This window comes from Rhinolophus hipposideros, assembly GCF_964194185.1.
Source record: "Rhinolophus hipposideros genome assembly, chromosome: 8".
Taxonomy (NCBI): domain Eukaryota; kingdom Metazoa; phylum Chordata; class Mammalia; order Chiroptera; family Rhinolophidae; genus Rhinolophus; species Rhinolophus hipposideros.
This window is the reverse complement of record NC_138054.1, coordinates 87,272,728-87,297,341: the sequence shown is the minus strand read 5'-3', so window position 1 is coordinate 87,297,341 and position 24,614 is coordinate 87,272,728. Positions and strand designations below refer to the sequence as shown.

At 38.4% G+C, this 24,614-nt stretch overlaps 1 protein-coding gene across 8 annotated transcripts in view; it reads left to right on the top strand.

The window, feature by feature from the left end:
• The window catches only part of VPS13D (vacuolar protein sorting 13 homolog D), a 229,268-nt gene that overhangs the window by 98,244 nt on the left and 106,410 nt on the right, over window positions 1-24,614 (top strand). For all 8 annotated transcript variants that reach the window (XM_081057697.1, XM_081057696.1, XM_081057695.1 and 5 more), the window contains 12 exons: window positions 190-237; window positions 2,508-2,658; window positions 2,758-2,968; window positions 6,180-6,427; window positions 7,889-8,080; window positions 8,391-8,517; window positions 10,189-10,331; window positions 13,351-13,481; window positions 13,686-13,861; window positions 17,878-18,001; window positions 18,806-19,041; window positions 22,292-22,400. In XM_081057697.1, coding sequence (XP_080913823.1) covers window positions 190-237; window positions 2,508-2,658; window positions 2,758-2,968; window positions 6,180-6,427; window positions 7,889-8,080; window positions 8,391-8,517; window positions 10,189-10,331; window positions 13,351-13,481; window positions 13,686-13,861; window positions 17,878-18,001; window positions 18,806-19,041; window positions 22,292-22,400 — 1,896 coding nt within the window. The remainder of the gene's footprint in view (window positions 1-189; window positions 238-2,507; window positions 2,659-2,757; window positions 2,969-6,179; window positions 6,428-7,888; window positions 8,081-8,390; window positions 8,518-10,188; window positions 10,332-13,350; window positions 13,482-13,685; window positions 13,862-17,877; window positions 18,002-18,805; window positions 19,042-22,291; window positions 22,401-24,614) is intronic.

Below are 24,614 nucleotides of genomic sequence, written 5' to 3'. Positions count from 1 at the left end.
TAAAATGAGTGTTACTTTTCCCATATCTTTGAAGATAATGTGTTTTCTCTTCATAGAAGACCATACTTTACTAAGAGTGAAGTTTAGAAACATCACTCTTTCAAGCGAATTACAGTGTCATTGAATTTAATGATGCGTATTATGATTTTAGGTGTGTGCTGACTCTCTCACTTTTGGAATCTTTCTTAGATCGGCAGCCCAAGCAGCAGAACAAATATTATTCATCCGCAGGTTTATGTGAGTGTGATTTTCCTGTGTCTCTGTGTCTACTGAGTATTTACACTGTTCCATACCATACCATATATATGTGTTTATTTCTTGATGATCAGAGGACTTTATGACATATAAATGATTGGAATTTATCTCTGTGGTTTTCTATTAATGATTACCTTCCTTTTACAAGAACTTGCAAGAAAATGTTTTCACCTAACTTGGATGTGAGACCAAGTATTGCAGCCAAGGAGAAGAAAGAGCAAATGTTTTGGTCCACGGTCTCCTTTTCTCTCTAAGTTAAAATACCGGGAGTACCAAAAAAATGTATGCACACGGCTTGGATTCATCTTTTATTATCGGTATATACCGCGTATGATAATTTTAATGTAGTTTTTTCCTTTCATAAAATGTGTATACATTTTTTTGGCCTCTCTGTATAAATTACCCCTTGTATAGCTATTTGTATTTCATAGGTTTGGGCCCAAAGGTCATGAAACTAAATAAGAATGAAAAATAGTAAGACCTTTCCTACTCCATTTGGCTTTTGAAACATCATCACAAGATGACATTAAAAATATTTTTAGGTTTTTGCTTATAATTTCTTCTCCCTTAGGATAGTAAATTTAGAAATGTGACATTTCAGGTATAATTGGAGGTGACAAGATCAATATTTAAAGCAGTTGTTCTTGCTTGGCTCTGTTGGGGCTTTACTAGGCTGGTTGGTGGGGGCTTTGGTAATGCTTGTGCCCGGGCTTGTTCTCTCAGAACACTCCAGAAAGTCATAGTTTGCCTTTTCATTGGGACTGCCTGCAAATCTCTGTTCAAAACATGGAGCTCTTCATTTTATTGTTTATTAGGTTGGTTTTCACATACCGTTTGTTTTAATTAAAAAGTTGGCGATGTCAAAAGCTTGGATGGGGTGTCATTTGTTTCTCCAATAAAAAATGCATTGTCGGTGTGTTCTAGACACTCATGCTAAGAATAATAGTTTCAGAAACTTCTTTTGTTTACCTGATGTGGAGTTTCATACCTAAAAAAAAAAAATTTCCTGGCCCATGATGGTAGCACAAAATGTATGTTGAATGTGTAAATAAATGTATGGAAAAAGAAAGTAGTGACTGCAACCCAAGACCAAAAAATAAAATATTTTCCTCCATTGTCTTGAGTTCCTGAAACTGGGTGTCCTGTTTATAAAAGAGTGATTATTGTACTGAACTTAGAAAGTTATTACATAGAAGGAGAACTTTGTTTTTAAAGTTCTTTGAAATAAAAAAATGTTGATTTTTCTATAGGCATGTCAACAAATATGGACCTAGAGAGTGATTTTTATGACATTAGAAAAAAAAAGTTCTTATTGCTGTGAAAGGCCCACCAATACAGACAACTCTTTATTATACACTCTCTGGAGTTTACAAAGACGAGTTATAATCTCAGAAGACTTCCTTCTGTTTTTCTGTGTATATTTTGGACAGCATTCAACCCATTATTAGTGTTCAAAGAGTGTTTTCGCACTTTAATACTAGTCTGGGAGAAAAATACCACAGAAGGTAAATCATTTACTGTTTTGCAAAGTCCTACCTCAATGTTTCTGAACTTTTAGTTGCTTTGGATGGCCTTTATTCCCCTCCAGCAGAGTTGAAAATAAGTTTTGTTCACAGTTTCCGTATAAGGGTTGATGTGTAGGAACCCAATGGCATTGTGAATGAAGGATAATTTCCAGCAGAGACTTGCTTACCAAATTATAGGATGTTTGGAAAATTTGATAGGTTCTTGCCAGCCTTAGGTGAAGTTCTTTATAATGTGTCTAGAGGCCTAGGACTGATTTTTCTTTGTGATATCATCTCTGAATACCTTGTTTCCCCTAAAATAAGCCCCAGTTGGGATTGTCAGCCAGACAGACGCATTTAGTACATTATGACGATGTTCCAGAAGAAGATGACATGACTATTTGAATAAATGTAGACTGTTGTACATGAAAAAATAAGGCATCCCCTGAATATAATTTGGAACTTGTTTGAAAAAAGATATAGACCCGGTCTTATTTTCTGGGGAAACACGGTAGATTATCTACTTTTATAAAAACGTTTTGAATTGTCTGTTTTAATAGTGTATGTGTATGGGATAGTCACTCCTATGAAAGCTGAGTGGTTTTAGGGCTTAATGACTAATTTCACCAGAGAGCTATAGTGGTAATAAGATGCTTTTGATTTAGGCATTCTGGTTAGTCTTGCATTTTCGTGTGTTTGTGTGAAAATCACAGCTACACCCTTTTCACTTGTATGTCTTTTGCACAGTTCTCGTCGCTCCCACCTGTTCGGGTGGTCTTTGCGGTGACCATGGAAGGCAGTGCTCGAAAAGTAATCACCGTCCGATCTGCCCTCATTGTGAAGAATAGACTCGAGACACCAATGGAACTAAGGCTGGACAGCCCGTCCGCTCCAGACAGTAAGTTCTGACGTAGTCTGTCTGCCTTTCATTCTGAGATAGTCAGACTTCTGGGTGGAAGACCTTGCCCGAAAGCTCTAACACTTATTTCTGTGGCAGAGCCTGTGGTGCTCCCCGCTATCATGCCAGGGGATTCCTTTGCTGTGCCTTTGCACCTCACTTCTTGGCGGCTACAGGCCCGGCCCAAAGGACTGGGTGTATTTTTCTGTAAGGCTCCCATTCACTGGACCAACGTAGTGAAGACGACAGAGGTCAGTAGCAGCAAACGCGAGTGCCACTCAATGGACACGGAAAAAAGCCGGTTCTTCAGGTACGCATAGCGCTGCGGTGGCGTATCAGTCCTGCTTTTCTTTTTTTCTCTTTATTCTTTCCCTAAGGACCCCTAGTGATTCAGTTGTGCTTAGTTAAAATCCTAAAGTTCTTATTCCTTCCATTCTGGTGTTAGAGTTCATAACAATTCAAGGGTTAACCCTCAGTGGGGTAGGGACTGTTGCTTGTCATCTACTATATGGGAGAAACAGCCAAAAAACACTGCTCACACATACAAGATTAGAAACGTGTATGTATGTGTCAGCAGAAAGAGAGGGAAGTAGAGAGGGAAGAAAAATTGTCAGTTCCCATGCCTCAATTTTGAAGCAAAACACTGGGATTAAGAATTTTTCAAATGACAGATTTCAGTGGAATTTTGATGAAGGTTCATGGGCCTAGTACTGACTTTTCTTGGGGACTTGTACAAAATTATCTAATCATTTAGATTCTTCCTCTGTGGAAGAGTATAAGTAATATGTTACTAGATTTAATATTAGAAAAAATACTGGATTGCTGATGTTAGATATTTTAAACTTAGACTTTAAACCTATTTAAAGATTGTCAACTTTAGTTTTCTTTACAGTGATGACAGGCATTCATTTAGTTTAAACTTACAGTAGAGGTATCAGAATAGTATAAAGAATTCCAGTATACTCTTTACCTATATTTGTCAGTTGTTGACAGACTAAGGGGAGAAATAGGTAACTATATAGCCATAATTGGTGATTTTAACACTACCCTGTCAGTAATTTATAAAACAAATAAAACCAATAAAGATAGAAAGGATTTGAACAGTGCTAACAATCAGCTTGTCATAATTGTTTGTAAGACCCTTTAACCAACAACTCCAGATAGCACTGTCATTTCAAGTATGTGTTAAACATTCATTAAGAGAGACCATCTACAGGGCCATAAAACAAAGAACGATAAATATTAAGGAATTGAAACCATATACGATATATTTCATGATCACAATAGAATTAAACTAGAAATCAATAACAGGATACTTACAAAATCCCCAAATATTTGGAAATTAAACAATACATTTCTGATTAACCCACAAGTCAAAAAAGAAGTCACAGAGGAAATTTAAAACATATTAAAATGTGGAGGATGTAGCAAAAACAGTTCCAGAGGGAAATGTATAGCTTTAATGCTCATATTAGAAAATAATGAAGATATAAAGTCACTAATCTGAGCTTCTACCTTAAGGTAGAAAAAGAGGAGTAAATTAAACACAAATTGAAAAAAGCAATAAAAATAAGTATGAAAGTCAATGAAATAGAAAAACAAACAAAATCAATGTCAAAATTGACTTTTGGAAAGGTTCATATTTGATAAACTTTCGATAAGACTGATCAAGGTAAAGAAAGACAAAACACAAAATACTAATGTAAGGAATAAAGAAAGGAGACATTATTATAGATACTACAGGCTTTACAAGGAGATGTTATGAACAGTTTTATGCAACTGCTGTATTTTGCAGTGTATAGTGCACACTTTTTGCCCAAATTTGTGAGGGAAAAATAATGTGCATTATACATGGGTGGTATTAATTCCATATTTATATAAATGTTTTTAATTCTTTTATTTATGCTTATGAGTTAAAAGTGTAACTCTAGAAATCAGTAATGATATCTGTATGCAAAACAATACCCTGGAATACAATAATCGGTTTGTTGAACTTAACGAACTTGCAAAGATGAAGAGTTCTTTGCCTTCTATGAGGTGTCAGTATTGTAAATTTGTTTACTAGTACATAAAATTTCTTATATCTTGTATCTGTTCTTGTGTTTTGTAATTATTTGTTACATAAAATTTGTTGTACCATGATATGTTAAAAAATAAATGCTAAAATTCCTTTATAATACAAAAAACAAGTACTTAATGTGAACAAACAAATTTGAATTAAAAAAAATTGAAAGATTTTTTTCCCCCTGAAAGTTTGGGCCAAAAATGTGAGTGCGCATTATACACTGCGAAATATAGTAAATTCCACACTGGAATGACAGATTTCCTGAAAATAGCAGATTACCAAAACTGATACAGAGAGAAAGTAGAAAATCCAAATAGCCCAATAACTATTAAAGAAATTTAATTTTAGTAAAAAGCCCTCCCGCAAAGGACACTCCAGGACTACATGACTTCACTAGTGAATTCTACCAGACATTTAGGGAAGAAATAATACCAGTTCTATGCAAATTCTTTGAGAAAGTAGGGAGGGGAGGACGGAACAGTTCCTAACTCATTTTAGGAGGCCGGCATATACCTGATACCAAAACTGATGTAGGTATTATAAAAAAAGGAAAGAAGGAAGGAGGGAAGGAGGGTAGGGGAAGAAAGAAAAAGAAAACTGCAAACCTGTGGGATGGGTGGGGGATGGAAGAAGGGGGAAAAAAGAAAAGCTTTCAGGAGTCAAGCTCAATTTATAGAAATCAATTGTATTCTTATATTCTAGCCATGAAAAGTTGGAAAATGTGATTAATAAACATACCATTTACAATAGCACCAAAAATCTAAGGAATGATGTACCAGTTTTCTAGTCCAGAAAATACAAAACCTTGCTGAGAGAGTAAAGAAAACCAACGTAATAACTAAGTAGTAATAAATAACCAAGTTAATGGATGGAAAGACTCAGTATTGTTAGGCTTTCCATACTCAATAAATTGATCTGGAGATACAACCCAATTGGCTATCAACAACCCTATCAATCAACAGGATAATGAGTAAATTTTAAAAAATGGTATGTTCATAAATTGGGATAGGAATCAAATACTGATGCATACAAAATGGCTGAAGCTTATTGAAACTCATTTTTATGCAAAAATAGCCTAGTATGCAGTTCAAGAACAGGCACAACTAATCTGTATTGACAAATATCAGAAAGTAGTTGCTTAAATGATGGGGGAGAAGATTTTGATTGGAAGGGTATATGAGGTTGCCTTTTGGAGTGAGGGAATAGTCTGTAACTGGTTTTGGGCGGTGGTTATAGAGATGTATGTAATTGTCAAAAGTCATACTGAACATTTAAGATCTATACATTCTATTGTGAGTTAATTATACCTCATTTAATGTGTTTGGATTGAAAATTGCAAATACCTTACTGAAGCCTTGAGCCATTTTAACGTTATGCTTTCTGATACTTAGGTAAGGAGAAAGAATTCAAGTTCTTCATTCAGCCTGATGGTTTTTACACCATTTTGTCTTCATAGGTTTTGTGTGGCCATAAAAAAAGAAAATTACCCAGATTACATGCCCTCGAACATATTTTCTGACAGTGCAAAGCAGATTTTCAGACAGCCTGGGCATACCATATATCTCCTGCCAACTGTGGTAATCTGCAACTTGCTACCTTGTGAACTTGACTTTTATGTTAAAGGAATGCCAATTAATGGGACACTGAAACCTGGCAGAGAGGTGGCTCTGCACACAGCTGACACGTCCCAGAACATTGAACTGGGTAAGGATTTAGTCAAATCATTTGTAGTAATTCCATGGAAATGTCAGTATTTTGTGATTATTTGGTAAACATTTTAGAGAAAGTATAGCACACACAGTATCTCAGTTTGCTGGCTCAGAGGATTCATGCAGTTTTAAAAAAATATATAAAACTTCTAAATTAGAAAATTATCAAAAGAATTGACCAAGTCCAAAAGATTTACAGAGGCAGCACGCAACAGAGCCTTTCTTCTCATGTTGCTCACATGATGTATGGCTCTAGGACGTCATTTCATCTTTTCATACCATGCTTTTTCTAGCTATAAAATGAGCCAAGTCCTATGTCTCTCCTCATTTCAGGAAAGGCAAAAACAAGTGCCGGGCACACTGTACTTCAGGCATTATGCCAGGTGCCTCACACCCGATCTCATGGAATCCTTAAGCAGTAGTTAGCTGTCCCATTGTACTGACGAAGAAGTTGGGGTTTGGGATGTTCAGTGCATCGTAGTTCTCATCTGTAGGGATGGGCGAAAGTTGAGGTAGAGAATCACCACCGTATTTGTAGCTCTTACCACAGAGAGGTCCTTGTGGAGTTTGGGCGGGAAGTATGCTTCTTTAAGGCTGTTGTAGATAATGAGGCTGAAATAATAATGACTTAGCTATTGATTCAGTTTCCTATATCATCTCATTTGAGCTTCACAACAGCCCACGTTTCAGGCCGAGAGACAGCTCTTCTGCCCATTTTATAAACAGGAACCTGAACCTCATTGACCTCAAGCCGTGTGTCCCACAGCGAGAAGCTTGCACGTCAATGAGTATATAAACCCTTGAGCTTAATTTAGAAAATAAAAATAGTGCAGTGCTAGTTGTCCATTCTAAAGGAAATAGGTCTGTGCTTTGACATTTAAGTATTTCTTCAGCAAATGTTTATTGGGCCCCTGTATGGAACGGAAGTGTCCTCACCACCAGTGTGTGCATACCCGGCACTCTTTAGCTTCCCCGTCTGCCTTATATGGGTCGTCACTTTTAATGACAATCCTGTGACATAGGTACTACTGTTACCCCATTTGGCAGGTGAGGCGCAGTGACTTTAAATAGCTTTCTGCACCAGCAGCTTAGTAAGGCCGGACGGGGACTTTGGAGCCAGGCCGTTTGGCGGCAGAAACCTTGACTCTTACCCTCTTCTTGCCTTTATTGTGTATAGACAGCTCTTCATAGTTATCGCTGTTATTGGTAGCTTTTTGGTATTTTCGTCGTTCTAATTATGCAGTTCAGACCCCCTAGTGTGACATCCAGGCCATCTGGTTTGTTTCATATGTATTCTCAGCTCCGCAAAGGAAAATGGCCATGCTAGTGAGACTTTTATTTACCAGTTGGAGGCATAGTGACTGATTTTTCCAAAAGGAATCCAGTTTCGTTTGGCTGTGGGTATTTTGACAAACTAAAGTGAGAAACCAAAGACAATAGCCGGCATCTCCTTTAGGGGTATCACTGGAGAATTTTCCGCTCTGCAAGGAGTTACTCATCCCACCTGGCACCCAAAACTATATGGTACGAATGCGACTCTACGACATCAACCGGCGGCAGCTGAACCTCACCATCCGGATCGTGTGTCGGGCAGAAGGATCCTTGAAGATCTTCATCTCTGCCCCTTACTGGTTGATTAACAAAACAGGTATGTTCAGAGAGACTGTTCGAGGGGCCCTTTGGCGTTGGTCATCGGAATTCACATTTATTTGCTCAGCTCACTAAATGGAGCTAATACACATGGACGACTTCAACTGTCTGAGCTGCCGGAACTCTCCTGCTTCCATAATAAGTGCTCAGTGAGGGTCCAAACTGTCTTTTTAGACAATGCACTGTGTCCACTGAATAAATTCCGTTTTCGCTCTTTTCCTCCTCGATAATTTTGTTCTTTTACCATTTGCATCTGTGTTGGATAGACTGGGTGGGATTGATGTAAACTTTCCCCCTCCTCCCTAAAGGGTTACCACTGATCTTCAGACAGGACAATGGCAAGACAGACGCCGCAGGCCAGTTTGAGGAGCATGAGCTGGCCCGGAGCCTGAGCCCTCTCTTGTTCTGCTATGCTGACAAAGAGCAGCCGAACCTGTGAGTACAGTTATTTATGGGGAGGGGGAATCAGCTTCTAGAGAAGGGAAAAAGTTAGCAAAGGCTATAGTATATCCATGGAAGTAGAAATATACTGTAGATAACAATCCCCACTTGGCAGAGGAATGGGACCATGACCTAATGGGATTCTTTCGGATCTAATTTCTGTTACTTGATAGTGAAAATAAACCATTTGCTTGGTTTATAATGAAAGCTAGTTTTATTTTACATGTATTGAAGCAGTTCTATTCATAACTCTGCCAATGAAGAGAAGCCCACATGTTCTCTGCACAATTTTCTTACCCTGTAAGCTCTCAGCACAGAGGAGCTGGCATGGGGGGCCGGCGGGTGGCGTGACTGGTCCTTTGGTAAAGCCTCCACCCCATTAACCAAACCAGATAGTTTTGTGTAAGGTTTTGAAATCCATCTTTTATCCTTGAGTTAGAATGTGCCATTTTAAGATCTCCGGGCTCTCACTGCATATTTAAAGGCAGGGAAAGGCAACAATTGTGAGGATTGGTTAGGTGGCATGTCCTTATAATGGATGGCGGGAGCATTGATTCACTTTTGTTCTTGGTTTTGACATTTCTGTTTTTTGTAGGAGTCTTCTAATTTATGGCCTTAATCCAAAGATAAGTGGGCATATCTGATTGATACCACTAGCTAGAATACCGTACCCCATTATCTGCAGAAGTATGCTACATGCTTACGAGGAGGGCTTAGGGAGCACTGCATGTCAGGAGAGGATTGACTAGGGTGCTGGACGGTGGGTGTACAGACAGCAGCCATGGTCAGCAAGCTCATTCTCACGGTTCCTGAAAGGATTTTGACAGTTTTTGATCTAGGACTTGACATTTGCAACAGATTGTTTTATCCAGGGAATTCACACTTCCCACAGCTTTTCCACAAAGACCGTCTCATTTGATTCTCTCAACATCCCAGTGGATTAGGCAGGGCAGCAAATAGTGTTTTATTTTAAGACGAGGAAACTGAGGCTCAGAGAGAGAGTTTCCCCACCCAGGCTTATATTGTTCGTGGTAGAACCGGAACACACGTTTGGGATTACGGTTCCAGGATCTGTGGCAAGACCCTGGCCAACTAGATAGTGCTTTGTCATCGCACTAGTTCCAGGCCATAGGAGGAACGTACCATCAGCTGCATCTCCTGCATCAACTTTTCTTGGATGCACAGAATGGAGTGCACACTTTTCTATGTTAGGTATTAGGTTAGTGCAAAAGTAATTGTGGTTTGAAAGGTTAAAAATAATTGCAAAAACCTCAATTACCTTTGCACCAACCTAATATTTCATGAACCTTTGAAACACCTGAGTCAGGAAAGTATCCGTTTACCTGGAATTCTTGTTTTTTCAGAGGAATAATAGGTAGCATTTCCCCCATGTCTTATGTTCACAGAATCATAATGTTTTTTCCTAAAGTGCTCAGCTGAAGATGTCCATACATTTTGCACGTTGTTGTACTGTGGCCACCTCTAAGATAGAGTTTAGACCACTGATAATTGCCTTGCTGTGTTTGGGGATCACGTGAGTGAGGAAGAGTCAATATTCAAGTTCTGATTTTCGATGTTAGCTACAGCAGTGTTTCCTTGGGTAGGACAGCTGGATGAGACTTTCTCATGGATGAGTATATAAATCTTTACTTTTCTGTCCTACAGCTGCACAATGAGAATTGGAAGGGGCATTCATCCTGAAGGCATGCCGGGCTGGTGTCAGGGCTTCTCACTGGATGGTGGCAGCGGTGTCCGAGCTTTGAAAGTCATCCAGCAAGGAAACCGCCCAGGGCTGATCTATAACATTGGTGGGTTTGATCTCTAAATTGGTGGGTTACATGCGGGACAGCGGGAGACTCAGAACCGCTGGCCGATGACCTCAGGCATAGACGAATAAGCTTGCCATACATTTTGGCCTGGCGGTAAGTGCTGATTTTCTTGTTCAGCTTTGGGTCAGGTAGCTTTTTCTCTGAATGCTAGCTGGATATCAACACAGATCTGTTCTCCTGGGGATCTAAGGAGCTACCTAAACACCTGCCCCTTTGAGATCTGGGGCTCTGTTTAATTTCAAACTCACCTGTGTCAGGGAAGTATCAGTTTGGCTTAAATCCTTGTTTTTCATGGGAATAATAGGAACACTTAGAATGCTTTTCATCCTCCAAGCATTTCCCACGCATTCATTAAAATTTGCAAACCCTAAGAGGGTAGAAAGCATTGTTCTCCTTGAAACTGAAGCAGAGAGGTTAAGTGACTTGCCCACATGCAAAGGGGAAGTCTGGGTCACAAGTGGAATTATGATTGGGGTGTATACATTTGAAGCAGAAAATGTGATCAAATGCACTTGGGGGTTATAGTAATTAGAAGCCCACTAAAAAAGCTTAGCTTACGGAGGTGGAGGGTGGAGAGGGGAGAATACCTATTGATATATGCCTCATATCCACCTAGAATGCCCAAACGATTTTCTGAAGAGTTAAGATTAATTTGATTTAAATACGCCGCAGGTTTAAAATGTTAGCAGTGCATCCTTCCTTTATTATATGATGTCTAGGGATCTCAAAGCACCTTTTAGTGTTGAATACTGGAAAAGCATCTAGAACTTCATTGCCTGTTGAACTCCTGTGATGTTGGAAATGTTCTGTTGTGCACTGTCCAATACGGCAGCTCTAGCCATGTGTGGCTGCCGAGAGCTTGAGAGTACATCGCTAAGAAATGGGGCCAGTGTGACGAAGGAATTGAATTTTTCATTTATTTAATTTTAATGGATTTAAATAGACATATATGACCAGTGGCTCATATGTTGGACAGTGCATATATAGGCATGTTGTAGAAGGAAAAACTGAGGTGGTATCACTTAGCTATTTACCCTGGAGTTGGAGGCATGTTTACGTGTTTGGGGATTTATTCTAATAGAGTCTCCTCCGAGTATAGTTTGCTTTTCGTGGTTTCTGAACATGAATTCGTGTGCATTCTCCTTTGACACGGGGGCTCTCTCCTGTAAAGTTGATGTAAGGTTTTTAATAGAAGAAATGAACTTTGTTTGATCCTCTAGCTGAGGATCATTTTCTTTTCTCGTTTGTTTGTTCACATTTGTCTCGAGTAGGCAAAAGCTCCTTTGTGCTGTGTTTGCGTTTCTGCTGGGGTATTTTGTCCTTGATACACTTTCCAACACAAGCTACCACAGGTTGGCCGGAAGCTAGAGTTGGGACAAATTTGGGGGAAGTGGAACTCTGCCTTCTAAAGCAGCTGGCACTAAGGAACCACAGAATCCTTGCCCGGAGGCAAATCGAGCTGTCCAATCCGAAATGTGCCGTGAGTGCACGTATAAATGCATATGCTAGGAGCACTCATTAAAACTTTTTAGGGACAAGAATGTGATTTGAATTTTGTTATACCTAGGAAAAGAATAGACGGTGTGGGCTAAGATAGGACTTCGTAATTCTTAAGGATCATGAGATCTTGGCATGTAATGTCAAGGGAATGTGAGGAATCTCGTACTTGAATGTTTTTTGCAGAATTGGGTAGATAACTAGCTCCCTCTCAGGAAGGCTTAAAGCACAGTCCCAAGCTGGAAAGCCAGGACGGCCTGGCCATGGAGTCTCCCATGTACCTCCAAAACGAAGGATTTTGTACATTTTTATCTTACCAGCTATTCATTTACTGGGAATTTGCCAGAGCAATCTAAGATGCACCAGGAAACAAAAAGCCGGCTTTTCTCCAAAAATAGAGTAGATTCAAGTTAAACACATCTTTTGAGATCAGGCTTTGCCTGGCTTTGAATCCCAGCTGTGCTGCCTACTGGCTCTGTGACCTAGGGCAAGATGCCTAGCTTTCCGTGCCTTAGTTTCCTCATCTGTAAAATGGAAAGAATGAAAATACTTAACTCATAAGGTTGTTCTGAGGACTAAATGTAGAGCCTTTGGTAGAGGGCGTAGCATGTAGTAGAGTTCAATAAATAATATTGTTTTATTTCTACTATAAATATTTTTTATCATTGTATAAAACAGGGCTCAGCCCAGTTCCTTGAATATACTTGCTATATTTATTGTCTGAATGAACAAATAATTCATCCCACTGAATTTCATATTTTAAAAATTGTCAGTTTTTAAGCTAATCAATGCTGTTTTCTTTCTTTTCCTTCCTTCCTTCCTTCCTTCCTTCCTTGCTTCCTTCCTTCCTTCCTTTCTTTCGGATGTGCTATTTTGAGATTTCCTTCTCATTGATTATAATTTTCTGTGTGTTCTGTTTGCTGTTTTTTAGTATGTGCTGAAAACATTTATTTTATGAATGAATAAATTCTATAATATTTGGCATTAGGTTCCAGCCAGACTCTTGGGCAGTGAGCTGAAAGGAAATATGAGAGAAGAGTCACCTGAGCTCAGGGTAGTGCAGAATGCAATTAAGTAGTCTGAAATTTCTAGTATATCCTGTAAAAGGGGAAAGTTCTCCAGGAGGAAATTTTGTGTCCCAGATGTAAGCAGAAATATATTACATAAACTATCTTAGTAGTCCCCTTCATAAATGGAAGCCGAAAGTATCCTGCATTTTTTAGTTGCTGGTATAATGGTACACATTTTATAAAGAAGCTAAGAACTATGGGGATATTGATATTGCTCCTGAGACTTTTTAAGGCATAACTGGGAATAAAGATTAATACTTTAAGTGCATTTGCTGTTTTCATTTCATTCTTGGAAAGGCTTGACAGCCTCTCTGGGTGATATAATTGTTTTCTCAGAGAAACTAAGTACTTGTGAAGGCTATTTATTTTTGTCAGACCATGAATTTTCTTTTTTCTGACTAATTCATGGCAATGGTTCTTGTTGTTTGTAGGTATTGATATCAAGAAAGGCCGAGGTCGATACATTGACACCTGTATGGTCACCTTTGCCCCCCGTTACCTGTTAGATAATAAATCATCTCACAAGCTTGCATTTGCACAGAGAGAATTTGCACGGGGACAGGTAAGCAGTTTGCTTTTGAAGAATAGGTTATGTTTAAAAGCACAGGGAATTTTAATGTCATGGTTTATCTCCCCATCAGCACTGTAAGTTTTGTGACGTGAGTAATCATTTCATGCCTGAATAGCTTGTGGTAGAAGGCAGGGCTCAGAGTGGGTACTTAGATTTGACTTGTTGATCTAAAGCCAGTGATCTTATGTGTTTTAGGGAACAGCCAATCCCGAAGGTTACATTTCCACCCTTCCTGGCTCCAGTGTGGTGTTCCATTGGCCTCGGAATGACTACGATCAGCTCTTGTGTGTCCGATTAATGGATGTTCCCAATTGTATTTGGTCTGGAGGCTTTGAGGTCAACAAGAATAATTCCTTCCACATCAACATGAGGTAAGTTCAGAAACTATATTTAGACAAAAAGGAGCTTTGTTTGAGGTGCAGTAAATAAATAGTAAGTTGTAAATACCATTTAAATTTTAAATATTTGTGAAGCTATAAATGGTAATATGACTTTTCATGACGTGGACACACATGTTTCTGGCTCAGAGAAAGGTCTTAAAACTTGTAAAGACCAGGTACGTATGAGTGAACATTCTGATGGAAAGAGTTCAAGGGAATGTCAACAGTTTTGAGCATTGTGCAATTGCTGTGGTCTGAGGTTACAAGTTGGAGGGGCAGCACTGAGCTCATGGCTGCCTGCATGTCTGAAAATTCTGTCTGCATTTAGATGGTAACACTGATGACAAAGGTTTCTGTCTGTTCTCACACATTCTGCAAAGTCTCTCTTGTTTAGTTCTGTTGCAGTAAATCATCTGGCCTTGGCTGGACCCAGTGACCCTCAGGTCATTATTGTTAAGAAAAATCAACCAAACGTAGCCTCAATGTGCACAGGATGACTCTTTTCTTTCGGCTTTCATCAAATGCTTTTTTTTCTTTTTAAGTGTTAATTTTTTTTTTTTAATTGTGATAAAATACACATACCGTATGAGAAAGATAACATAAAGATCCAGAGATTGTTTTGTGGTCCTCAGGTACAGAGCATGAAATTGACCATCTTACTCATTTTTAAATGCACTAGTGTTAAGTACATCCATATTGTTGTGCAACCAATCTCCAAACTCTTTTTATTCTGCAAAAATGAATCTCTATACCCTTTAAATAACAACTCCTCGTTTCCCCCTTCTCCAATCCCTGTTGTACTTTTTCGGTGAATCTGACTACTCTACGGACCTCATATAAGTGGAATCATACAGTATTTGTCTGTTGGTGACTGGTGTGTTTCATTTTGCTTCATACCCTCAAGGTTCATCCATGTTGTAACGTGTCAGAATTTCCTTCCTTTTTAACAGTGAATGATATTCTATTGTATGTATATACCACATTTTGTTTATCCATTCATTCACCGATGGACACTTGGGTTGTCAATAATGCCGCTCTGAACATTGATGTACAAATATTTCTTTGAGTTCCTGCTCTCAGTTCTTTTGGGTCTATACTCAGAAATGCAATTGTTGGATCATTCCAATTTTATTTCTCTGAGGAATTGCCATAGTGTTTTCCATAATCGCTGTACCATTTTAGATTTCTACCAACAGTGCACAAAGGTTCCACTATCTCCACCTCTTTACCAACACTTGTTACTTTCTGCTTTTCTGATCGTAGATCTCCTAATGGGTATGAGGTGATACCTCATTGTGGTTTTGATTCACATTTCCCTAATGATTAGTGATGACGAGCTTCATTTCATGTGTTTGTTGGACACTTGTGTATCTTCTTTGCAGAGATAATCTACTCAAGTTCTTTGCCCAGTTTTGAATTGGTTTGTTTGTTTTTTCGTTGTTGTGTTCGGTTCTCTATATAGTCTGGGTATTAACCCCTTATGAGATAACGTGATTTGCATGTATTTTCTTCCATTCCATACATTGACTTTTCACTATATTAATTGTGTTTTCTGTTGTATAGACGTTTTTAATTTTTATGTAGTCCAGTTTATGTTTGCACTTTTGTTGCCTGTGCTTTTGGTGTCATATCCAAGAAATCATTGCCAAATCCCAATATTATCAAGCCTTTCCCCTATATTTTCTTCTGAGAGTTCTACAGTTTTAGCTTTTATATTTTAGGTCTTTGATCCATTTTGAGTTAATGTTTGTATGTGGTGTTAGATAGGGGTCCAACTTCATTCATTTTTTGTGGATATTCTGTTTTCCCTACACCATTTGTTGAAAAGCCTTTCCTTTCCCGTGGAATGGTCTTGGCACCTTTGTCAAAACTGTTTGACCCTATAAGCAAGGGTTTATGTCTGGACTCCATTTCATTTGTCCGTATGTCTGTTTATGCCGTATCACTCTGTTTTGATTACTGTAGCTGTGTAATAAGTTTTGAAATCAGGAAGTGTGAGACTTCCAACTTTTTTTCCCCCAAGATTATTTTGGTTATTTAGAGCTCCTTGAAATTCCATCTGAATTTTGAGATGAAATTTTCTGTTTCTGAACATTGATGTACAAATATTTCATCAGTGGGGGTGACCACTTTGATAGGGATTGCATTAAATCATGGGATCCACTTTGGGGAGCACTGACATCTTAGCAATAGTAACTCTTCCAGGCCATGAATAGGCGATGCCTTTCCATTGATTTGTGTCATCTGTCATGTCTTTCCTCAAATGCCCTGGAAACTAAAGATACTGAAATCTGTGCTTTTTCAGCACATTTAGATGCAAAATTTAATCTTTTATAATTACGGTTTGTTCTCCATTGAGAAGACCATTTTAAGGGGACTGAAAAATGCCCACCTTAATAATAGATGACCCAAAATAGTATCTACATCTGACTTTTTTTAAAAAGCCATTATCCAGGGTTTTTTCTTTTTGTTGGTGGGGTGCCCTTCTTAATTATCCTTTGCCTGGCCCTTATTAGAGTTAATTGCATCTGGGAGAGGTTTTCAAGCTGTGTTCCTAAGAGTATTTGGGGGTCTAAGGCAGGAAGAAGCATTTTTCCAGAACTTTTGTCTGTTAGTATCAAGTGTTTCCCACAAGATTTCATTGCAGGGCTGGAGGGCCAGAAGGTAAGGAGTTACATAGCTAAAACCACCATTGGTTTATATACTGCCTGGGTGGAGGCTGCCCAGATCTGTTGTCTGAGAAGGAGAAGCCAATTTCGAATTAAACAAGTTACTCGTGATTAAGAGAGAGAGAAAAAGAAAGAGAGGGATGGGTGGAGGTGGGGGAAGATGACCGGTACCGTGTTAATCCTTTTGAAATAGTTTTAGTGTGCCGTCCTCAAATACTGAGTGTAGACCTATGCCATCTTGCCATCTGTTTCTTCTACTTTCTCCACCGTTTCATTTTGAAACAGCTTAGACCTACAGAAAACTTATGACTAGTGAAGGAGCACCCCTCCGTCTTTCACCTAGATTTACTGCATTTTAACATTTTGCTGTGTTCTTCTTGTTCTATCTCTACACATACATACTTTTTTTTTTTCTGAACCATTTGAAAGTAAATTGAATCATCATGATGCTTTAGCCATAAAAACTTCACTCATCACCTAAGGGCAAGGGCATTTTTTTCTAAATGATACATTATCATTGCACAGTGAAGAAATTTAATTTGATATGTTTTCTAATAAATAGTCCTTTAAAATGTGCAGTCTCCTCCCCCTGATCTAGGATTCATTCAAGGCTCATGCATTTTATTTGGTTGATAGATCTCTTCTGCTTTGATCTAGAATATTAATCACTTTTACTTTTTTGTCTTTATTGACATTGACCTTTTTAAAGAGTCTAAGCCAGTGTCTTGTAGGATGTCCTATTTTCTGGATTTTTCTGATAGTTTCCTATGTATATATAGCATTGGCTCAAACATTTTTGGTAAGAATACGACCTAAGTGGTGCATTGTGTTTTCGATAGCATCTCATCAAGAGCCAGTGACGTCTGTTGGGCCCATAATTGATGTTGCTAAATTCGATCATCACAATTACATACCGACCGGTCCATTCCACAGGATTCTTCCTCACCTTCCCTTGTCCTGCAGTGAGAACCCTCGTTATCAATAGCATCAATGTATCAGTTTGAATCATATGCAATTGCTCTTTTTCTAGGTCAAAAGTAGTCTAGTATCAACAGTTTTATGTAGTTCAACCAATAGTTACTCATTTGCTACATTGATACTATTAACCAAAACAAACCCACTAATGCAAATTTGTAGATCTTGTGGTACATTTACAATGTGACTGAATTCTTTTTACTGTGATTATACTGTCACTTCCTATTTCTTAATGTTCTCAAAGAACACACAGTGGTATTTATTGATTGCGGTCCATGACGTGATTGTGAGAAGGATGAGAGAAAAGTGAATTGGAACTTGTTTTCTCCATTTGATGGCCTCTTTTGTTTCCTTTTTCTGCAGAGATACCCTGGGGAAATGCTTCTTCCTGCGTGTGGAAATTACACTCCGAGGAGCCACCTATAGGATCTCCTTTAGTGACACAGATCAGTTACCCCCTCCTTTCCGCATTGACAACTTTTCTAAGGTATCAAGGGGAGTTAAGAACCAATTTGGCTGTTTTATATGCATGCGGGAGGGTGGCATATGGACTGCCCTTAAGATAAAGATGAATACATTTCAAACTTGGGTTTAAAAGAAGCCATGCAGGGAACTCTGTTGCTGGAGAACCTTAGAAATCCTTACCCTTAAGGGGATTTCTGCGGGTTATTTTGATTGCGGAGCAGCCTTGTCTAGACGTGACTTGTCAGCCTCCAGTGCTTATTCTGGCTTGATCGTTTAGTTGACATGGTGCCTTCTGCAGCCAGTCCACACACAGGAATCAGAATCAGGTTGTCCAGTGACAGTGGGAATGGGCAGTTCTACTGTGAGCATTTTTATAACTTTTACAAGGAAAGCAGAAAAATGGAAATCATTAGACTGTTTTAAATTATGCTTTTGAATAACAACGTCTTATAATATGTGACTCTCCATGGCTGAATTCTAAAATTGTTATTCCTTTCTGTGTTCAAAGTGTGTCATGGGGTGGGTGAGGGTAGAAGAGACGCCACTGAAAGGATAGAGTTGCTTCCCCTGAGTATTTGGATTTGGGGTGGCAACGCTTCTTAAAGCCCTTTAGCCCAGGCCTTTAATTGGGCTTTTCGCAGTTTGAAAGATGATCAGAAAGGCATTGGAAGAGATACGATGATGAACCTCACTTGTGGTTATGCCCTGTCTAGGATTCCTTTGGGAAGGATCTGGAACGTAAACCTATTGTAGGAAGTGCAGAATCATTTTGCATTAACACCAATCTGAATGAAAGTCCTCTCTACCCTCTCTGCCGTCACTGTAGGTCCCAGTTATCTTTACTCAGCACGGTGTAGCTGAACCCCGGCTCCGAACTGAAGTGAAGCCCATGACTTCATTGGATTACGCCTGGGACGAACCCACCCTGCCACCGTTTATCACTCTCACTGTCAAAGGCGCAGGTTCCTCTGAGATCAGCTGCAACATGAATGATTTCCAGGATAACCGACAGCTTTATTATGAGAATTTTATTTACATTGCTGCTACACATACATTCTCTGGGTAATTCTGGGTTAAATTACTGTTCTTGTAAAGCAGGAGGCTCTAATTATTAACTAGTCTTAAATTCTAAGCAGTTCTCAGGAGGCCGAAGGATGAGGGAAGATTCCTTCCATTCTTTACTAAATCCTAGGCTCAAGGTCTGTCTTGAGAGGTCTTTAGTCTAAGCCCTTGTCTTCTGGGTAGATTAACATTCATCCAAAGAGGCAAGAGTTTTCTCTTTCTCAATATCTCCCTAATAATCCACTCTCGTATTTAACAGCTCCTCCGGTAAGGTATTATTCTTACAGTCTTTTAAATTCCTCTTGCTTTAAGATGTTATTTTTTTAAACTTCTTGCTGCTATTTTTAAGTTTGTTTTATCTCTTTCCTCATTAAAACTGACTAATCTTCATCAAATTATTCAAATCATCAGTCTGACTTATTTTTCCCATTGAGAATCCTGATTAAGCAGACACTTAAGGGTCTATTTTAATATTCACCTGAAGCCAAACAAAGAGCTTGACTTGACAGTAATTCCAGTTGCCTTAGAAATATGATCTTCACTGACGTCTGACTAGTTGTATTTAGAAAATTCTGGTGAAGAATAGCAAGTTTATTCTAATTCTCCTATTAGGTTGGTGTATAGATTGGCACACAGAGATCAAAACATTGGGCTTTCAAGCAGTAGTCATTACACTAACATGTAAATACAGTTGACTGTTTCCATGCTGGTTCCAGGGCCAGTTTTAAAGTTTATCCATGAAGAAACAGGAAAACTAGCTGAATCTTTAGCACTACAGATATAAACCACCCGATGAACAGCACATTTAAAGTCATATTCCTTTCCAAAATGTTCTGAATAATTTTGCTTATGAATGATATTTTTGTATGTGCCTTAGGCCCCCAAAACAGTGTCTGGTCTGTGCCGTATCTTATCTACCTAGAGTCCAGATTCCACTAGGAATGAAATTGAACGGACACCTTTCCTTAGAATAGCCATTCTTTTCCTTGTTTGTTGCAGTTCTTATTGGTAATGATGGTGCTGGGATTCTTATCCTGTTATAATTAAGTGAATCATGTTTGTTTGTTTCTTTTTAAAGATTATGACAGTTAACAGTGTGACATGCTTAAGGTTTTAGTGCCTGAAAAACCAGTTCTGAATCTGGTTGCTAATCGTGTTTTTCCTTTCATGTTCTTATGTTAAATTCCAGCAGTTACTAAGCTCTTTAACTGAAGAATCCTGATGCAGGATTATGAGTTTAGTGGGTTGAACAGATAAGGAGCAGATAAAAAGAGAAGTTCCTGGGAATTTTGCTGTGCTGAGGTTGAGGCATTTTTTGGAGTTGATTAGATACCATTTGTTTGCAGTTTTGGAGAGAACTAACGATGGGGAAGAAGACTAGTTTTGGTTTTGTTGTTTTTTATTTTAAATTGAGGTGAAAGTCACACAACATAAAATTAGCCATTTTAAAGTGAACAGTTCAGCGGCATTTATTAGGTTGGTACAAAAGTAATTGCAATTTAAAAGGTTAAAAATAATTGCAAAAACTGCAATTACTTTTGCACCAACTTAATAGTACGTTTATAATGTGCTTCCACCTCTCTCTAGTTCTAAAACATTTTCATCACCCTAAAAAGAAATCCAAGCCCATTAAGTATTTACTCCCCATTACTCTCCTCTTCTCCCAGGCCCTGGCAACCACCAATCTGTTTTCTGTTTATCGGGATTTACCTATTCCAGATATTACACATAAATTGAATCATAAAATATGTGATCTCATGTGTCTGGCTTCTTTCACTTAGCATGTTTCCAAAGTTCACTCTATGTATGTATTAGTATTCTATTCCTATTATGGCTGAGTAATATTCCGTTGTATGTGTAGACCACATTTTGTCCATTCGTTGATGGACATTTGCATTGTCTCTACCTTTTGGCTGTTGTCAGTAGTGCTGCCGTCAGCATGCCTATACATTTGTTTAAGTTACTCGTTTCTAATTCTTCCTGTGTATATACCTAGGAGTGGAATTGCTGGGGTCTGTGGTCATTCTGTGTTTGACTTGTTGAGGAACTGCGATATGGTTTTCCACAGCAGCTGAATCATTTGACATTCCCATCAGCTATGTACAAGGGTTCCAGCTTCTCCACGTCCCCAGCAACTTGTTATTTTCTGGGGTTTTTGTTGTTGTGGTGGTGGTGGTTGTTATTTAATTGTAGCCATTCTGGGTGTGTATGGTGTCTCATTGTGGTCTTGATTTGCATTTCCTTAGTAACTAATGATGTTGAGCATCTTTCGTGTGCTCATTGGCCATTTGTATATCTTGGGAGAAACGTATATTCAAATCCTTTGCCCATTTTAAAGTTTGACTTTGGCCTTTTTATTGTTGAATTTTTAAATTTCCTTACATGGGTACAAATCCCATATAAGATACATGATTTGCAAGTATCTTTTATTCTGTGGCTTGTCAATTTTCTTTCTTGATGGTGTCTTTGAAGGATAAAAGTTTTTAATTTTGTTGAAATCTAATTTATCTTTTTTGTTTTTTGTCACTTGTGCTTGTGGTGTCATGAATAGTAGTGGTTTTTTTTCATGAAAACTAGTTTTTAACTCTGACTTTATCAGCCCCCTTTTTTGATGATAAAGATTGTCTTGTGCACTTGAAACTAATACTAATAATACAAAAAAAGATTAGTAGAAACAGGAGAATAATCTAAATAAAATCTCATTGAAATACTCCAAAGTGTAGGTAGGCTGCAATATTCCATAAAGTTGCGGGTTCTTAAGCCACAGAGAAGCACACCATTGACTTAGAGAAAGGTGATTACGAACCTTTGTTTTCTTTCATCCTAAAGGGGCTTCTGATTTCTTACCAAGACTTGGGGATGTAGTGATGCTCATGTCCTGTCTGGAAAATTCTGGGATCCTTGAAATGTCTGGCTTAGGTTTTTTGTTGTTGTTTTTTGGCCTCTAAAGATATATCGTCATCCTTTTATAGACACTTAATAAAATTATCAGGAGAGGAGAAATGTCAGAGTATATCTTCTGACAAATGAATCTTTGAGCTATATAGGAAAACAACACAACCTTGATTTTTCTGCAACTTGCGTCAGACTTTATCTCTTACAATTGAAAAAAAAAATCTCTTTTTTATAGTGGAGGATTTAGGCATTTGCTTATGAGTACTTGGATACTTGTGTGTGTATATGTACATGCATGTATACATGTGGGAGAATCTGTATATAGAGAGATATATAATTTTTTTTTAAATTCCAGTTTGCAGAAGGGGACAGGAAGGCCTGTGGCTTCCAACAAGGCCATTACCTGTGCAGAGCTCGTCTTGGATGTCTCACCGAAGACACAAAGAGTCATTTTAAAGAAGAAGGTAAGAGAACTTGGAGTTCATAACGAAAGATTCTTAGCGCTGGGAAGGACCCAAGCCTTACAGTCCAGCCCCTCGTTTTATAGCTAAGGACATGGAGACATGGACTAGATGACTTGCTCAGGTGGGGACACGGGGTCTTGACTGCTCCAGGTCACGTGCTTCCTACTGTCCCGTGATACCTGGAATTGCCAGCCCTTTCTCATCTTTGTGCCTTTTCTGGAAAACTTAATTCTTGAACTTTTTTCCCCCCCTCAAATTTGTGATGTCATTTTCATTTCTCTATTTTTCTGTTATAATACTTCCCTAATCTATTTTTTCCTAAACTGAATGGAAAAATGATCAAACGTCCCGTTTTTCCTTTTTTTATACCAACAGTCTTTTTAAGTCTGCTTAGGGAACACATTTATGCTAATAGACCTAGATAGAGAGCGAGACAGTAAAATTTGGGTAAAAATATTACACATGACAGAAGGACGGGTAATAAATAGTTCACATTTCAAAATGAAAGATGTTTGAGAACAGAGGTGCAGAAGTCACTTTGAGAGGAGGGAGATCACCAACTGTAATTATTTGAAACACATTTACCGGAGGGATGCGTTCCTGGGGTTTTGCATCATGGAAATCACATAATCCAAAAATCCCTCTGACAGAGGGTGTCTGTTCACCACCGAAGTGGCCCTGATGCTGACAAGGATGGCTTTTTATCACCTAATGTTGCATCACATGGGGCAGTAACATAGCTTCTTTATGATTCGCTTGGCTTTGAAGTTATGCGACGCTTGTCAGATTTTTAATTGGGGAGGAGATTCAAATTAATTCAAATTTTGCACATCAAATGAAACTGGAATACATGTGTTTCTAATTCAGCTTTATATTTTTTAACAGCTTTGTTGAGATATAATTTACGTACCGTACAAATTACCCATTTAAAATACACGATTCAGCGGTTCGTAGTGTATCCACAGATATGCGCAACCTTCACCACACTCAATTTTAGTACATTTTCATCACCTCAGGAAGCAGCCCTGTATCCTTTAGCTGTCGCCCCCCCATGGTCCCATGACTTCCAACCCTAAGTAATCACTAACCCTTTTTGTTTCTGGAGACTTCCCTACTGTGGACGTTCATGTGAATGGTGTTTTGTGAGTGGCTTCTTTCACTTAATGTTTTCAAAGTCCATCCATCTATCAGTCTGTCAATACTCCTGTGTATATTTTTATATCAGCTGAAAGTCACATCATTCAAATTTCTTTAAGATGTTGTCACACTCTTGTATTTAAGGCTGTGCTTATTATGAGATGCCTTTTAGAAATAAGCTTTGGGAATGGTGATGAGGAGAGAGACCATGAGGCATAGTAATTGAAAGTAAACAGTTGTTTAGGCTTTTATTGAGAATTTTGAAAAAGAAAATTTTGAAGTTATAATCGAAAGATAAAAGAAGTAGCAAATCTGACAGAGTCAAATGAATTGAAAACAAATGGAAGAGCACTTGGAAATGATGTTGTCAGATGACCTCAAAGGATGTTCAAGTTCATGAGGATATTAGGGTGAATGAAAACCAACTCAGGAGTAAGATGATTTATCAAGTGCGATATGAGCACCAGATGTGTTCAGCAAAACATGAATAGTAAATATATTTGTAATTTCCAAGGGCCAGGTACCATTTTAGCAGACAAAAACAGGCTTTTGTTTTTATTAAGTAGCAAAAAAACATTTTAAATATGATTTTATAATTTATACAACAGTTTCATAGTTGTTATTTCCTTTGATGAGGATGAAAACTGGTTTTGGTTTTTTACTTTTTATTTTGAAAGAATCTCCGATTTATAGAAAAATTGGTGGAAATTCTATAGAAGTGATGCTGTGATTTTGATTTGTCCTGTTACTGGTGATGTTTACTTTAGCACTTAATTGATTTGGTGTCTCCCAGCCTTCTCCTCTGCAAAGTTTCTCTTTTTTCCTTGTAGTTAGTAAATATTTTGTGGAGACGATATACTTTGAGACTATGTAAATATCCTGTTCCTGATCCAATTTTCTATTTATATGTTAGCTTTGACTTCCATAACAAAATACTATAGACTGGAGGACTTAAACAATGGGGATTTATTTCTCAGAGCTCTGGGGCCTGGGAGGTCCAAGATGAGGGTGCTGGCCAATTCAGTTCCCTGGTCAGGGCCCTGTTCCTGGCTCGCAGACTTCTGCCTCCACTGTGTC